Source organism: Lissotriton vulgaris, chromosome 3_2, assembly GCF_964263255.1.
Source record: "Lissotriton vulgaris chromosome 3_2, aLisVul1.2, whole genome shotgun sequence".
NCBI lineage: Eukaryota > Metazoa > Chordata > Amphibia > Caudata > Salamandridae > Lissotriton > Lissotriton vulgaris.
In genome coordinates this window covers 268,547,638-268,562,382 of record NC_141690.1, presented here as the reverse complement: position 1 = coordinate 268,562,382, position 14,745 = coordinate 268,547,638, and the positions used below count along the sequence as shown (strand labels likewise).

The 14,745-nt window shown below is 44.2% G+C and overlaps 1 protein-coding gene across 2 annotated transcripts in view; it reads right to left on the bottom strand.

Annotated features, from left to right (window-relative positions):
• The window catches only part of LOC147725657 (zinc-binding protein A33-like), a 108,040-nt gene that overhangs the window by 82,673 nt on the left and 10,622 nt on the right, over nucleotides 1-14,745 (bottom strand). For both annotated transcript variants that reach the window (XM_086964564.1, XM_086964563.1), the window contains exon 2: nucleotides 8,050-8,145. In XM_086964564.1, coding sequence (XP_086820690.1) covers nucleotides 8,050-8,145 — 96 coding nt within the window. The remainder of the gene's footprint in view (nucleotides 1-8,049; nucleotides 8,146-14,745) is intronic.

Genomic DNA, 14,745 nt, shown 5'->3' with positions numbered 1-14,745 from the left:
TAACTACAAGACAGCGTCTGATGAACATCTAAATGGTGGAAATAAATGGGTTCTCATGGCTGCTTTGAGAAACAACTAATCATTGGCAGGACAGGTTCAGGCTTCCAAGGCTTGGATTAGTCCACGATGAACTGATAGGCTGCACATGGAGGTGTCAGATGTGGTTGGTTGTCTGTGCAAGTCTCATTTCCAAAAACATCGGGCTACAAGACAGGAAGGATGTATCTCTTTTTAGGTGCTGGAAGTTCCAATGCTGTCCTATCATTAAGACACTGTTCTATTTACTGATCGCCCTTGAGCGCTCATTTGTTTTACTTCCTATTGTTGGATTGATGGCTCCTTTGTTCAAGAGGTCTCCACAGAGGCTTTCTTACAAATCCAGTGAAAAGCATTCAGTGGGAAAACTCGCTCTAGGTCAAAGGTCTCGACAATGAAAACTGCTGCTTTGAATGACTTTTCAGTACTTACAACTTTATCTTCTCTCTCCTTTTCTAACATTCTTCTTTGGGGACACAACTTTAGCTCCACACACCTGTAACTGGTTGACAAAACTTCACGTCACGAGCTCACACTACAGACTACACATTTTGGAAAAAGCACAACACACACTAGACAACATATCCAGCAGTGTGAGCCAGACGCTGGTTGGGGAGTCATGCTTCAATTTTTAACTGAATGTAAGCGTTTGCGCGGTTGATTTAAAAATCGTCTAACTTCTAGTGTCTTGTATTATTTTGTGTTCTGGTGCTAACTTGTATTTTAAAATACCCTCTCCCCCTCTGCACTTACCTGATCGGTCCCTGGTCCGTCACGGTGATTTCGTGCCGCTTGAACGGAGGGACGCGACTCCTCCCCCCTGCTGCCTACAAAGCCGCCAGTCAGAACGCCGCGCTGGTGTGAGCAGTGTGAGCCAGACGCTGGTTGGCGAGTCATGCTTCAATTTTTAACTGAATTTGAGCGTTAGCACGGTTGATTTAAAAACCGTCTAACTTTTAGTGTCTTGTATTATTTTGTGTTCTGGTGCTAACTTGTATTTTAAAATACCCTCTCCCCCTCTGCACTTACCTGATCGGTCCCTGGTCCGTCACGGCGATTTCGTGCCGCTTGAACGGAGAGACGCAACTCCTCCCCCCTGCTGCGTCACTTCCTGGGTCCCTATATGGGAGAGATGGTTACTCGGCCGCGCAGCGGACGAGCGCAGCGGGCGCGCCGACGGCACGCTGAAGGTGCGCTTAAGGTAAGCCCGTCTGCGCCCGTCCGCGGCCGGCCGGGGCAAGGGGCACTTCACTCTGCCCTTTCTGCCAGGTATTCGACCCTCGAAATGACCCACTTGCATGCCCATTGGCCCCTTAGCATTACCACTCAGTCCACACTTAACTCACTGGGGCTGCTTTGTTTGAGACGGGCTTTTCCTGAGGTCGCTTCTCCTAAGGCCATGGAACCCTCTTTATGCACCTCGTCGTGTCCGGATCCCTCCCCCTCATTCACTAAAAAGACTGTTAATTCTGAGTTTACTGTATGTTATTTAAACACTCGCTCCCTGCCCAAGCATCAGCTGGAAATATTTCAACTTTTGGATTCTGACAAACCCGACTTGTTATTTATCACCGAGACATGGCTCAATGAGGAATCCTTCCCGGATATCCTTGCCGCGACCCCGCCAGGCTACTACATTCTCCAGGCTAACAGGGTCTCAGGCAAACCGGGTGGTGGGGAGGCAGCTATCATCAAGCACCCCACCCGTTTCTCGTCACTGGCTGTGGACGATATTCCTTCGGTCGATTGTCTTGTCCTCAAACTTGAATCTCCAGCTTTACCTCTTATTTCTGTTCTGGTTTACCGGCCCCCTCAGCATATGCCCAACTTTCCATCTAGGTTCGGTGACATGCTCTCTCAATTGGTTATCAACAACTCCAAAGTTTTAATTCTGGGGGATTTTAACTATTGGCCTACCGATGATAAAGAGAGTGCGTGTTCCTTGGCCTTTTCTGATCTTTTGACGGGCATCAATTGTTCCCAACAATTTAAATTGGCTACCCATGTAAAAGGCCACATATTGGACCAGGTATGGACTGTCAACCTAGATATCTCCAATCCCTGTATTCTCCCTTGCCTTTGGTCGGACCATTTTATTATCACTTTTTCTTTTACCATTGGGTCGAACATCACTCGGACACTTGAGGGTAATCTCTCAGCCAGGAACTGGAACAGAGCCGATCTTAGCGGATTTGTATCCTTACTTAGAGCCTCTCACCCCCTGACTGCGACTCTTTAGACGCCCAGGCCTCTGGCCTAAATTGTTGGCTTGAATCAGCCTGCGACACCGTATCCCCTTTCAAACAGGTCAGACTCAAACGCCCTCACAACGCACAAAGATGGTTTTCTGAGGAACTGAAGCTTAGACTTAGACAGGCTGAGCGGTGTTGGCGCCGAGATTATGCCGCTGATAAAAAGTCGGCATTCACGACCCAGCTCAAAGAGTATAAACTAGCCATCCTGCAAGCAAAAACTGTCTATTTCTCAAAGAAGATTGTTGATTCAGCTTCTAAAGCCAAAGACATCTTCTCTATTGTTGAGGAGTTATCACATCCAGATACGGTCACCATTAGACCCCTCCCTTCCCAGGAGCTCTGTGACTCCCTCAATCAGGTTTTCATTGAAAAAATTAGAAAAATTAAAAATAGCTTTTGCCTCCCTGCCACCCCTGGCCCTCTCACTCCTGCTGTCACTCTTGGTATCCCCAATCCCCAATTGATTACTCAGATTCCCCCGATCACAGAAGATGAGTTTTTGACTCTTCTGAATAAAGTGGCTTCTGGCTCCCCCACCGACTGCTGTCCCCCTCATGTTTTGCGCGAGGCTTTCTCTGCCTGCCCTTCCCCCCCTTTGACACTCCTGAATAATTCCCTTAAACTGGGCTTGGTTCCCAGCTCTTTCAAAGTTGCCGAGGTGGTACCTATCCTCAAAAAACCCAACGCAGATCCTTCAGTTATGAGTAACTTTCGCCCTATTTCTTTACTCCCTTATCTTAGTAAAGTCCTTGAGTCCCATGTCACCAACTCCCTGAGCCTCTTTATCGAGCGCTCGCAGTTCCTCGATACCCAACAGGTGGGCTTTAGACCCGCCCACTCCACTGAGTCGATCATCCTCTCAGTGATGGAGGAGCTGCGGAGGGGAGCCGACTCTAACATCAGTCAGGCCTTGGTACTCCTGGATTTGTCGGCCGCCTTTGACTCGGTCGAACATAAGATCCTGATCGATCGTGTCAGGGAGGCCGGCATTCAGGGATCAGCCCTTAACTGGGTCCTTTCCTTTTTGAGCAACCGTTACCAGGCTGTCCGTCTCTCCCAGTTCTCCGCGGAGAAAGTTGGAATGACATGTGGTGTCCCACAGGGCTCTTCTCTTTCTCCTATCCTTTTTAATTTATACCTGACCCCTCTTATCCAGTCCTTACGAAACAGCAAGGTCACCGCATTCAATTATGCGGATGACATCCAGCTGATTTTTGATATTAACTCTTCAGAACAATCTGTTTATAATTTTCAGTCTACCTTATGTCACATCAGTGACTGGATGGGGGCAAACCACCTCAAACTTAACCCCGATAAGACCGAGCTGGTTCTTATCGGGGGTGCCTCTAACCCCTGGAGGCCTCACTTTTGGCCAACAAGTTTGGGCTTTCCCCCCCTCCCCACAAACTCAGCAAAAAGTCTTGGGGTGATCATCAGTAACGATCTTTCGATGAAGCCCCAGATCAATGCTGTAGTTTCTTCTAGTTTTTTTCATTTACGTAAAATCCGTAAAATTGTCCGTTTTCTCACTACTTATGCCCTCACCCTGACCCTTTTGGCGTTGGTCATCTCTAAAATTGATTATGCCAACTCTCTTTATGTTGGCATTCCCACCTATCAATTGAACCGCCTTCAGCTGGTTCAGAATCAGGCTGCACGGCTAATTTTTTATCAGCCCAGGCACCAGCATGTGCGCCCCCTGCTGAAGACCCTTCACTGGCTCCTGGTAGCAGAACGCTGCTACTTTAAACTAGGCTGTATCATCTTCAAAGCCCTAGCTGGCCTTGGCCCTCTTTTTATTTCTTCTCTTGTTCACCACTATGTTCCCTCCCATAATCTTCGTTCTTCCCATCTTGCCCTACTTAATATCCCTGTTTTTAAGCGCAAGAAACATGGTGGGCTCAGTATCTCCTTCTTGGCCCCATCCTTCTGGAATGCACTCCCTTTAGAATTTAGGCTTACTGCTTCTTACCCCCATTTTAGGTCCCTTCTCAAAACCCATCTGTTTCATAAAGCACACAACTAAGCCCCCCTCCGATCTGCCCTCACATGTTCACAGCGCCAAGAAACCGTCAGGTGGTAGTCGCGCTTTACAAATACCTTTACATAACATAACATAACATCCTCAGAAAGGGGCTTTCTAGGCATTTACTTGTTTGCCATACATAATCGACCACACCTAACCAGCCACAGCTTCCATAGCCATCTGACCTGCCTAGCTAATATTACTTCAATACTTTACCTACCTACCTCCCTATCTACCAAACCTACTTCCAAATCTAACCTACTTACCTACTATATGTAGCATAGCTAGCCTACAATATTTACCTTAAAAACATACCATGCATATCTTATCTACTGTATCTACCATACGTACTCTTCCATACCTACCCTACAGTTCATACATAATCTCACATACCTAACCTAGTTTACCAGCTCTACCTGCCGGACACACAGACCGTCTCCAGATACAAACCTACAATACCCTCCCACCTACCATACCATACCTAACCTACAATACTTAACCTCTCTTATCTACCATAACTAACCTACCATTACCTACTCTAGGAACCTAACCCATCATATCTCCCATGCTTACCATACATACTTACCATACATATCTAACCTAACCTAGCCAATCTACTACACCTCACCTGCCTGTGCGCCAAACCTACCAGACCTAACCGCCACCTCTATATTGTGTGTAACCTACACCTGCACTACAGGGGTATCCTTGTGTTTTTATGATGAGTTTGACAACATTGAAGAAGAAGTAACAAAAAGTGTCTCTTAAATGATAAATGTTCTTTTGCAATGGCTGCCCTGAAATATTAAACTAACACAGCTCTCAAACACCTGTGACTTTCTACTATACAACTGTATCCCACCTTCCAATTACAAGCTTTGCACTATTAAGAACCACTATAAAACAAAGTTATCAATCTCTACTTTTAATTAAATATCAAAACAGGCCTTTTGGCATAGCTAATGTTCATTTTAACTGTGTTTTTAGGTCCATGTGAAGACCTTCACCCCTCCTGTTTCTCTCTCTTCTCCAGTTGTGGGTCTGGCTTATGGAAACTCTAGTTTTCTAGCAGAATGTAAACCAGCAATCCACAGAAGGAGGTCAGTAGGTCAGCTGCCCTCAGCCATTACTTGCTGAGTCTTTCATTGACAGGCTCCTCAGCCCTCATTACAGCCATTGTTTTGTGTATCTTTATCTCATGGTGTATGGCGTATCGCCTGTGTGGTGGCATATGTTCGGTTTTCCTTTATTTCTGCTTCTATACTTGTGCTATTTCATATGACCACTAGGGCCTGGTTAACAGAGCAAAGTTCTGCTCCATGCAAGATGAAAAGGTGGCTGGGGTTTGAAACTAGGAGGAGGGGCTAGTGAGACCCAAAGCAGTGCAGATGTTAGCAACAACGGAGGTGTAGTGTAAAGTGCAGGCAGGAGCTGCTATCCCAAGAGATTATTAACACAGGTGTGGGCGACTGAGCTCTCGCAAGAGAGTACTAGCTCAATCGCCACAGCCTGTGTGACTACTCTCTTGAGATATCTCATTCTCCCCAGCCTGTGTGAGTTCTCTCTTGGAATATCTCATTCACCCCAGCCTTTGTGAGTACTCTCTTGGGATAGCAGAGTCGCCTCAGTCTGTGTTAGTACTCTCCTGGGATATCTCATTCACCCCAGCCTGTGTGAGTACTCTCTTGGGATAGCAGAGTCGCCTCAGTCTGTGTTAGTACTCTCTTGGGATATCTCATTTACCTCAGCCTGTTTGAGTACTCCCTTAGGATATCTCATTCACCCCAGCCTGTGTGAGTACTCTCCTGGGATATCTCATTCACCCCAGCCTGTGTTAGTACTCTCTTGGTATATCTCATTCACCCCAGCCTGTGTGAGTACTCTCTTGGGATATCAAATTCACCCCAGCCTGTGTGAGTACTCTCCTGGCAAATCTCATTCACCCCATGCTGTATGAGTATTGTCTTGGGATATCTCATTCACCCCAGCCTGTGTGAGTACTGTCCTGGGTTGTCTCACTCACCCCAGCTTGTATGAGTACGCTTTTGAGACATCTCATTCACCCTAACCTGTGTTAGTACTCTCCTGGGATGTCTTATTCACCCCAGCCTGTGTGAGTACGCTTTTGAGACATCTCATTCACCCCAGCCTCTGTGAGTACTCTCTTGGGATATCTCATTCACCCCAGCCTCTGTGAGTACTCTCTTGGGATATATTATTCACCCCATCCTGTGTGAGTACTCTCCTGGGATATCTCATTCACCCCAGCCTGTGTGAGTACTCTCTTGGGATATCTCATTCACCCCAGCCTGTGTTAGTTCTCGCTTGGGATATCGCATTCACCCCAGCCTGTGTTAGTTCTTGCTTGGGATATCTCATTCACCCCTGCCTGTGTGAGTACTCTCCTGGGATATCTCATTCACCCCATGCTGTATGAGTACTGTCTTGGGATATCTCATTCACCCCAGCCTGTGTGAGTACTGTCTTGGGATATATCATTCACCCCAGCTTGTATGAGTACACTTTTGAGATATCTCGTTCACCCTAGCCTGTGTGAGTACTCTCCTGGGACATCTCATTCACCCCAGCTTGTATGAGTACGCTTTTGAGATATCTCATTCACCCTAACCTGTGTGAGTACTCTCCTGGGACATCTCATTCACCCCAGCTTGTATGAGTACGCTTTTGAGATATCTCATTCACCCCAGCCTGTGTGACTACTCTCTAGGGATATCTCATTCACCCCATCCTGTGTGAGTACTCTCCTGCGATATCTCATTCACCCCAGCCTGTGTGAGTACTCTCCTGGGATATCTCATTCACCCCAGCCTGTGTGAGTACCCTCCTGGGATATCTCATTCACCCTAGCCTGTGTGAGTACTCTCTTGGGATATCTCATTCACCCCAGCCTGTGTGAGTACTCTCTTGGGATATCTCATTCACCCCAGCCTCTGTGAGTACTCTCTTGGGATATCTCATTCACCCTAGCCTGTGTGAGTACTCTCTTGGGATATCTCATTCACCCTAGCCTGTGTGAGTACTCTCTTGGGATATCTCATTCACCCCAGCCTGTGTGAGTTCTCTCTTGGGATATCTCATTCACCCCAGCCTGTGTGAGTACTCTCTTGGGATATCTCATTCACCCCAGCCTGTGTGAGTTCTCTCTTGGGATATCTCATTCACCCAAGCCTGTGTGAGTACTCTCCTGGGATATCTCATTCACCCTAGCCTGTGTTAGTTCTCTCCTGGGATATCTCATTCACCCCAGCTTGCATGAGTACGCTTTTGAGATATCTCATTCACCCCATCCTGTGTGAGTACTCTCCTGGGATATCTCATTCACCCCAGCCTCTGTGAGTACTCTCTTGGGATATCTCATTCACCCCTGCCTGTACGAATACTCTCTTGGGATATCTCATTCACCCCAGCCTGTGCAACTACTCTCTTGGGATAGCTCTGTCACCACAGCCTGTGTTAGTTCTCGCTTGGGATATCTTATTCACCTCATGCCTGTGTGAGTACAATATAAACCAATGTTTAAGGCAAGATTTTAAGTCAGACATCACTGAGGAGGCCAGACAACAAAACTGTAATCCCGTGGTTACAATGTAGAATTAAGACCTTTGATTTCTTTTCATCTGCAGTTTTTCTAATCAAGTCTCTGGCAGAGAGGCTCTTCCACGTGTCACTGGGGGTCGTAGGGAGTCTGAAAGTCAACTCCACGCTTCTTACCCAGACGGTAGAGCACGATGTTTATGAATGTGGAGACTGCAACCATCACTCCCAGGGTTATAACCTGTGTCCTTAGACGAGGGATCTCCCGGCGACCTGGAAAGGAAATCACAATATTCTGCATTTAGCTTTCATTTAGGAGTGGATCACCATCCTGTAGTTGGAGTACAAAATCATAGGACAACTTGTTATAGCCTCAGTTAATGTGTGTCAAGTTATTGCAATGAATATCGGTATGTTTGAAGAGTGGTCACTGAGTCTCAGTGTGTGCCAAGACTGGTCACTGAGTCTCAGTGTGTGCCAAGACTGGCCACTTGGTTTCGGTGTGTACAAAGACTGGTCACTGAAACTCAGTGTGAGCCAAGACTAGTCACTGAGTTTCGGTGTGTGCCAAGACTGATCATTGAGTCTCGGTGTGTGCTAAGACCATTCACTGAGCCTCAGTATGTGCCCAAGACTGCTCACTGAGTCTCTGTATGAACCAAGACTATTTACTGAGTCTCAGTGTGTGCCAAGATAGGTTATTGAGTCTCCCTCTGTGCCAAGACTGGTCCCTGAGTCTTTGTGTGTGCCACGAGTGGTCATTGAGTCTCAGTGTGAGCCAAGACTCTTCACTGAGCCTCAGAGTGTGCCAAAACTGGTCACTGAGACTCAGTGTGTGCCAAAGACAGTGTGTTCCATGACTGAACATTGAGTCTCATTGTGTGCCAAGACTGGTCACTGACTGATCCCTGAGTCTCAGTGTGTGCCAAGACTGGTCACTGACTGATCCCTGAGTCTCATTGTGTGCCAAAATTGGTACCTGAGTCTCGGTACGTGCCAAGACTGAAACTGACAACATTGCATATAAATTGATAAGATAGGCTTATCTTTTATTTTTAATAAACTGATTTTATTATGTGTATGCATAAAAGAACAGTACAACACACATTGTGCACAGCAAGGAAGGTCGCATCATATAATTGCAAGGCATTTACACAGAGGTGGCAAGGTATACCACAGTAAAGCGACAAGAACATTGGCTGTAGCATCTTCGCCCTCAAACAAAACCATACAGTTTTTGACCCAACCATTTCCTCCATTCTCGGTTGTGCTTAAGGGGGCAACCCCTGCCTTGTCTACTGACCTCTCCTGCAGGGCACACAAATCCACCCACCGGTGCCACTGGGTAAGAGTGGGTGGAGAAGATGATCTCCTTTGGGCAGCGATATCACGTTTGGTCACTGCCAGGGCAGTCCCCAAGAAGGAGCGGGCCGCCGTCGTGACTCCAGAACCCTCCAGGACGGATTGGTGTCGTTACAACGCAGGCTATTACAACGCCTGCTGTTACAACGCGTTTTTTACATCGCATACCATTACAACGCATAGTGCTTTTAAGCGCTGGATAGTGAATTATTTAATTTACTATTCCAACTCCAGTCCCCGTGGATAGTAGGGAAGGTGTTGGATAGTAAATTAAATATATTCCCTATCCTAGAGCGCCCCCCAGCGCAATGCGTTGTAATGGTTTGCGTTGTAATGGTAGTGCGTTGTAATAAATGCGTTGTAAGTGATGTTTCCCCTCCAGGACACCCAGCAGGAGAATTAAAGGGGAAAGTAGGATCGCCCATCCCATATAGTCAGTCATTTCTCTCACCACGTGAGACCATTACTTTTGGTTTTGGGAGCATTGCCAAACCACATGATAGAAGTCTACAGGAGCCTCCCTACAGAGAAGACCAGAGGGGTCGGGGAGAAATTTCGCCTGATACATCTGAACTTGGGAGAGATAGGCTCCATATAATTAGTAGGTCTGAAGCAGGTATAACTTGGAAGACATCGCAGTAGTTCTTGGTGTCATCAGGGCATTGCGTCAGTTGTCGTCTTCCAGTGGCCTATCCATGTCTCCCAGAGGTTAGCCATCCCTAAACCACGTCGTAGAGACCTCATTGACAATAAGTGAACGCAATACAGGCCCTCGAGCTATGGCATAGAAAGGAGGCTGCAATCCTATCTTGGGATCGAAACCAGCTCCACGAGAGGGAGAGCAACTCGTTTTGAAAGATGTGGAGGAAACGGCGCAGCACCATCATTTCGTAGAGGGTGAGACATCCCATTACGTTTAGCGGAACAGACTGCCGCTTGAACCTTCCACACCATGGCTCTGTATTGAGGGACCATGCCAGCTCAGGGTGCAAGGCGACCCATATGCCTAGGTATTTAAAGGAGAGACAACGGATGGGTATGGTGTCTTGCCAATCGAAACAGTCTCGGGAGGGGGCTAGTGGCACCAATATTGACTTAATGGGATCTACCCAAAGACCCGATGCTGCTTCAAAGCCTCGCAAGAGGTGAAGGCAGTGGGCCCGCTCCGCGCTGGGTTTGCGAGATAGAGCAGAACATCATCAGCATACAAGGCTATGTCACTCCACCTCCAACCAGGGAACTGTGCAGCTGCACGAATCACGATTCATCTGAGCCCACCCCTCACCGCCACAATAGAATACAGGGCTAGCATGCGCACTAGTCAATGCGAGGTCCTTCTTTAAGCATGCCCTAGATTTTAATCTGTTTGTTGAAACCCAGAAACCCTTGATTATCTTTATTACTGAAACTTGGGCGGATGCTGTTTCAAGCTCAGAAATACTCACAGCGATTCCACAGAGACAGTCCGGGAATCAGGGGGGCGGTTTAGCAATAATATATATATCGGTCTGACCTTATTGTTCATCGCTCTCCATCAGCATCTTCTATCTGTGAAGCAGCCTCTTTTCATGTTGAAATATCAAAAACACAAGCCCTTAGAGGGATTCTTTATACCAGCCCCCCGGTCCATGAGCAAATTTCACCCATATATAGGCAGTCTATCTGCGGCAGACAGTTTGCATAATGATCTAATAGTCTATAGTGAGGAGATTTTAATTTCCATAAATAGTCTTTTCTAGATCCGCAGCTTGCAGCAAACTATTGTCCTATTTCTCTTTTGCCCCTCCCAGTGAAAGCCACTGAAAAAGTGATGAATTCTCAATTAGTTGCGCACATCCAGAACAACTGCTTGTATTGCACTCAATTTGGTTTCCGTGCGGAGCACAGCACGGAAAAGGCTCTCATTAAAGCCACCAAAGAAATTCAGGTGACTCTAGACCAAGTAGGTAGAGCTGCTCTAGTCCTGCTCAATCTATCAGCAGCCTTTGATACTGTTAATTGTGGGCTGCTGATGGATCATCCTAGCGGGATAGAAGTATCTCGAGGAGCCTGGGAACTACTGAACGACTTTCTTAGCAACAGGAACAAGTGGTTAAACCCAGTGACTTTACATAATCCATATATTCCCAGCCATGTGGGGTACCACAGGGATCATCAGTTAGTCTGACCCTATACAATGTATATGTTACTCCTCTGACAGAGCATATAAGATCTTTTGACTTCTCCTTCACCTCCTACGCCAATGATACACAAATCGTCATTTCCATGGGTCTAAGGGACTTAGGTGGCAACAGCAGATTTGAGGACGGTATGCAGGGTGCAGAGCAGGAATATCGACTGGGAAATATCGTGGGACAAAAATTTCGCTGCAGAAATATCCGTCGGAAGAAATATCGACAACAAAAATATAGATGACAAGAATATCGACTGACAGGTAAGTAAATATCTTTGTAATAAATATCGTTTACAAAAATATAGTTTACTAAAATATCGATTTTTTTTATAATGTTATGTATTTTAGTGTTTTTAATAAGAATTGTTTGTCATTTTATTATATGTTTTAAAAATGTTCTACTTATTAATTTATTTTAAGTTTAATTTTGCGTTATTAGTTCCGTAGCGGGTTGTGGGTTTATAGGGGAAAAGGGTGGGAAGTAATTTAATTATGAAAAAGTAATTTATTAATTAATGTGTTAATTCAATAATGAATTGTAGTTTAATAATTAGTTGTTAATTAATTTCGATTAGTCAATTAATAATTAAGTATATTAATTGTTTAATTTATTTTAGGTGTGTGTTGTGGTGTATATTGATGTAAATGGAGTGTAGGGTGGTAAGTAATTAATTTTTTATCGATTAATTATTAAACAGTTTAAAATTAATTTCTATTAATTATTTAGTAATTATTAATTGTAGTTGTTTAATTAATTTTAGGTGTGTGTTGTGGTGTATATATGTGTAAATGGTGTGAAAGCTGGTAAGTAATTAATTGTTTAATGAATAAATATTAAAAAAATAATTTTCATTAATGAATTAGTAAATATTAAATGTAATTGTGTAATTAATTTTAGGTATTTGTTGTGGATTTTATAGTGCTAAATATTTTTTTTATCTTTGTTAATAATAATATATTTATATTTATATATTAATTATGTTAAAATTAGAAATTAAATTTATTGAAAATGTTGATATTTTTATTTTTTATTGTTTTGGAATCACGCGCTTTCTCTACTGTTGCACTCACTGGAGTGGGAATAGTAATTTTTACCCCTACGCTATCCAGCGCTTTCCCTTCTGTTGCACTCACTGGAGTGGGAAGAGTAATTTTTACCTACGTTATCCAGCGCTTTCCCTACTGTTGCACTCACTGGAGTGGGAATAGTAGATTTTACCCCTACACTATCCAGCGCTTTCCCTACTGTTGCACTCACTGGAGTGGGAATAGTACATTTTACCCCTACGCTATCCAGCGCTTTCCCTACTGTTGCACTCACTGGAGTGGGAATAGTAATTTTTACCCCTACGCTATCCAATGCTTTCCCTACTGTTGCACTCTTTGGAGTGGGAATAGTAAATTTTACCCCTCCGCTATCCAGCGCTTTCCCTACTGTGGCACTCACTGGAGTGGGAATAGTAATTTTTACCCTCCCGCTATCTAATGTTTTAACTATTAATGTTTTTATTGTGTTATTAAATGTATGTATTTTTTTATTATTTATGTTTTTATTTTATTTTTATATAATTAATAAAGTTTAAATGAAATAAAGATAATAGTTAATAAAATGTATTTAAGTAAATATATGTATATGTACACTTTTTTGTGTTTATAATAATTACATTTAGGTTATTTGTTATAATTAGTTCAAATACATATTAAAATTAATTTAATTTGCTAATAATAATAATAATATTTAATTAATTTAATTTAAGTTATGTTAATTTTTAAAGTCTATATTTTTTACCTCTATATTTTTTACATCGATATTTTTGAGTCAATATTACTATCCTTACCTTTTTACGTATAGGGAGGCGATATTTGGATACCTGGCAGGGGTATCTCACAGGGGAATACCAGGACGGGTTCCCTAAGCAAGCGCCTTGAGGCCCCTGGGTTAAAGTGCGCTATATAAATCGAAACACGTTTACATTTACATTTACATTTGTTATCGATATTTCTACATCGATATTTTTTCATCGATATTTTTGATATCGATATTTTAACATGAATCCGGTATGCAGGTAGTCAATTTATGGAAGGCCAAAAACCACCTTAAATGAAACTCAGCCAAAAGTGAAGTTGTGATTTTTGGAGCCAACCCATCTTTTTGGTCTCCTTCATGGTGGCCACCCGAGCTAGGCCCTCTCCCTGTGCCTGTTAGGACAGAAGAAATATGAGAAGGAATTTTTAACGCTACTTCAACTCTCTCTGACCAGGTGAATGCAGTCACATCTGCGGCTCTTTACACACTTAAACTCTTGAAGAAGATCTCGCCGTACAATGCTGTCCATTTGCACAAATGAGCTGTCACTGCCTTAGTGATGGCAAAGATTGATTACTGCAATGGACTGTATCTCAATGCTCATCAATCTGTACTAAATGAGTTGTGGATGCTGCAGAATGCAGCAGCAAAAAATGATCAAACACTAGTTTGTCATTGGCTTCATTAGAGAATTGCATTGATTCCGGTCCGACAAGAGAATTGTCTTTAAAGCACATTTTTTTAAATCACATTTAAAGGATTACATGGCCAAGGACCAACCTACCTGAAGAACAGTTTCAACTGGTATATCCCAGGCAGATCCCTTCATTCAGCCTCTTCCAAACTGGTGAATGTACCTAGGTTTGATTGTATGTACTGGGGTGGCAGGAGCTTTGTGGTAGGAGCAGCTAAGGCCTGCAATAGGCTTCCTTTGGACATCAAAATCTTGCCCAATCTTCTAGCTTTTTGTGAGTTATTGAAAACTTGGCTTTTCTTGGCTTAATATCTCCTTAGGGTGTGAAGCATCTTTCTTCTTTTGGTAGGCATTCAGCTAGCGCCCAGACGCCCTTTGGGTAATCGAGTGATTTATAAAAATATTAACATAACATGAGCCGAGCTAGAGGTTCAATCGCAGTTGTGAATAATGTTTATGGGGAAAGCATGGGAGAGGATGCTGTTAATTTGAACCTACACTGTAGGGTTTCAACATGGAGTTTGGACCATGGCACGAAAATAGGAGGGCCGAGCCTAGGGACGGAAAAAGAGCCAGGTCTTAAGTTTTTTTCAAAACACAGATGTCGCCTTGATGCATCTGAGTGTCAGTGGAAGTTTGTTCGAGAGAGAAGAGCCCAGGAAGGAAAAAGATCTGCCCCCTGACCTTGCCTTCCTGATCCGTGGAACTTTGGCAAGACAATGATTTTCAGAATGGGGATTCCTCTGGGAGGCATGGAACTTGATTCCATCTTGTAGAGAGCCCGGGCCAAATGTCTTCAAAGTACGCTTCTTCCTCACCTGGAGCCAGCGAAGACTC